This window comes from Cottoperca gobio, chromosome 17, assembly GCF_900634415.1.
Source record: "Cottoperca gobio chromosome 17, fCotGob3.1, whole genome shotgun sequence".
Classification (NCBI taxonomy): Eukaryota; Metazoa; Chordata; class Actinopteri; order Perciformes; family Bovichtidae; genus Cottoperca; species Cottoperca gobio.
The window spans coordinates 1,723,660-1,725,024 of record NC_041371.1 but is presented as its reverse complement, the minus strand read 5'-3'; the positions used below and the strand labels follow the sequence as shown (position 1 = coordinate 1,725,024).

The 1,365-nt window shown below is 58.2% G+C and overlaps 1 protein-coding gene across 1 annotated transcript; it reads right to left on the bottom strand.

Annotated features, from left to right (window-relative positions):
* Window positions 1-942, bottom strand: rnf182 (ring finger protein 182). The gene has a single exon (XM_029453611.1). It carries the CDS (start codon window positions 856-858, stop codon window positions 1-3), a length of 858 nt encoding a protein of 285 aa, XP_029309471.1. The 5' UTR covers window positions 859-942.
* Between the last annotated feature and the right edge of the window lie 423 nt (window positions 943-1,365).

Here is a 1,365-nt window from a genome sequence, read left to right as displayed (position 1 = left end):
TTATGGTGGCATGCAGTCCCATAGCTCGTGGCAGATACACTGGCAGAAGCCGTAGATCATGATCATGACGAGACTGACGGGGACCAGGCTCACCAGCAGCACCCCGAGCGTTGTCCTCTGCATGATGAGCAGGTACACCCCCATGGGCAGCGAACTGAAGTACAGCAGCCCCAGCACCCACACCAGCGCCCGGGCCGAGGTCTGGCACAGCAGGGCCGCACAGTTCCACACGGTCCACCTCTGCGTGATGGACGCCATGGAGTCCAGACTGGACGCGCGGTAGCCCCGGTTTGATATGTGAGCTCCGTGACGGTGGACGTCTTGGTTGGAGGCAGGCATCGGTGGAGGCTCCATGATGGTAATGACCACAAAGTTAGGGGACCCCCGGATGGAGGAGTAGGTGGTGGAGGAAGAGGACGCGGACGAGGACGAGGAAGGGGATGTCACGGTTGGGTTGCTTGCCATCAGCGAGCTCAGGTGCCTGGGGCTGAGCAGCAGCTCCGTGGTCGCATCCTGGTTGAAGCGGAAGTTCCTCTGGTTCCTGCTTTGGAGGGCCAGCGCCGCCACCAGGTTGCAATCATCTGGCAGGCTGCTCACCGCCTGCCCCGGCAGTCTGGTGACGTAGCGGCAGAACGGGCACACAACGACGTATGGAGGCGACTCACCCAGGTCGAGGATCTTAGTGAGGCATTTGGCGCACAGACGGTGGCAGCACTCGAGCACTTTTGGCCTGCGACCCCCGAGGTTGTATGCGCAGTAGCAGATCTTACACTCCAGCTCCTCTGTGCTCAGTATGTCCACGTGGCCAAGCCCGCCACCGCCTCCGCCATCCTCAGTGCTTTGCAGCTCAATCATCATCCTTCCCCCGAGCTCTGTGCTGCCTCGGGATCAACAGAAAAATCCAACCGAAAGCTGGAGTCCAGGCTCAGCAGCGAGGGACACGGCAAGTATCCCATAGATGGACACGGTGACAACGGTCCACTCCACTGAAGGTCTGGGGTTCATTGTGGCCATCCAACAGGCTCCTGCAGTGTGTGCGTGTGTGTGTGTGTGTGTGTGTGTGTGTGTGTGTGTGCGTGTGTGTGTGTGTGTGTGTGTGTGTGTGTGTGTGTGTGTGTGTGTGTGTGTGTGCGTGTGTGTGTGTGTGTGTGTGTGTGTGCGTGTGCGTGTGCGTGTGTGTGTGAGAGAGAGATTTGGGAGTTCATGAGGGAAGTCCCTCGTGAGTTCTGGCCTCTGGGGTTTGCCTGCCTCTGAGCAGTTGGGATAACGGTGCTTCGTTTGGGGCAAAAAAGCCTTTCATGGGACATGTGAAAAAAAAAAGAGAGAGAGACTAAAAGAAAGACACCAGAGAGAGAGAGAGAGAGA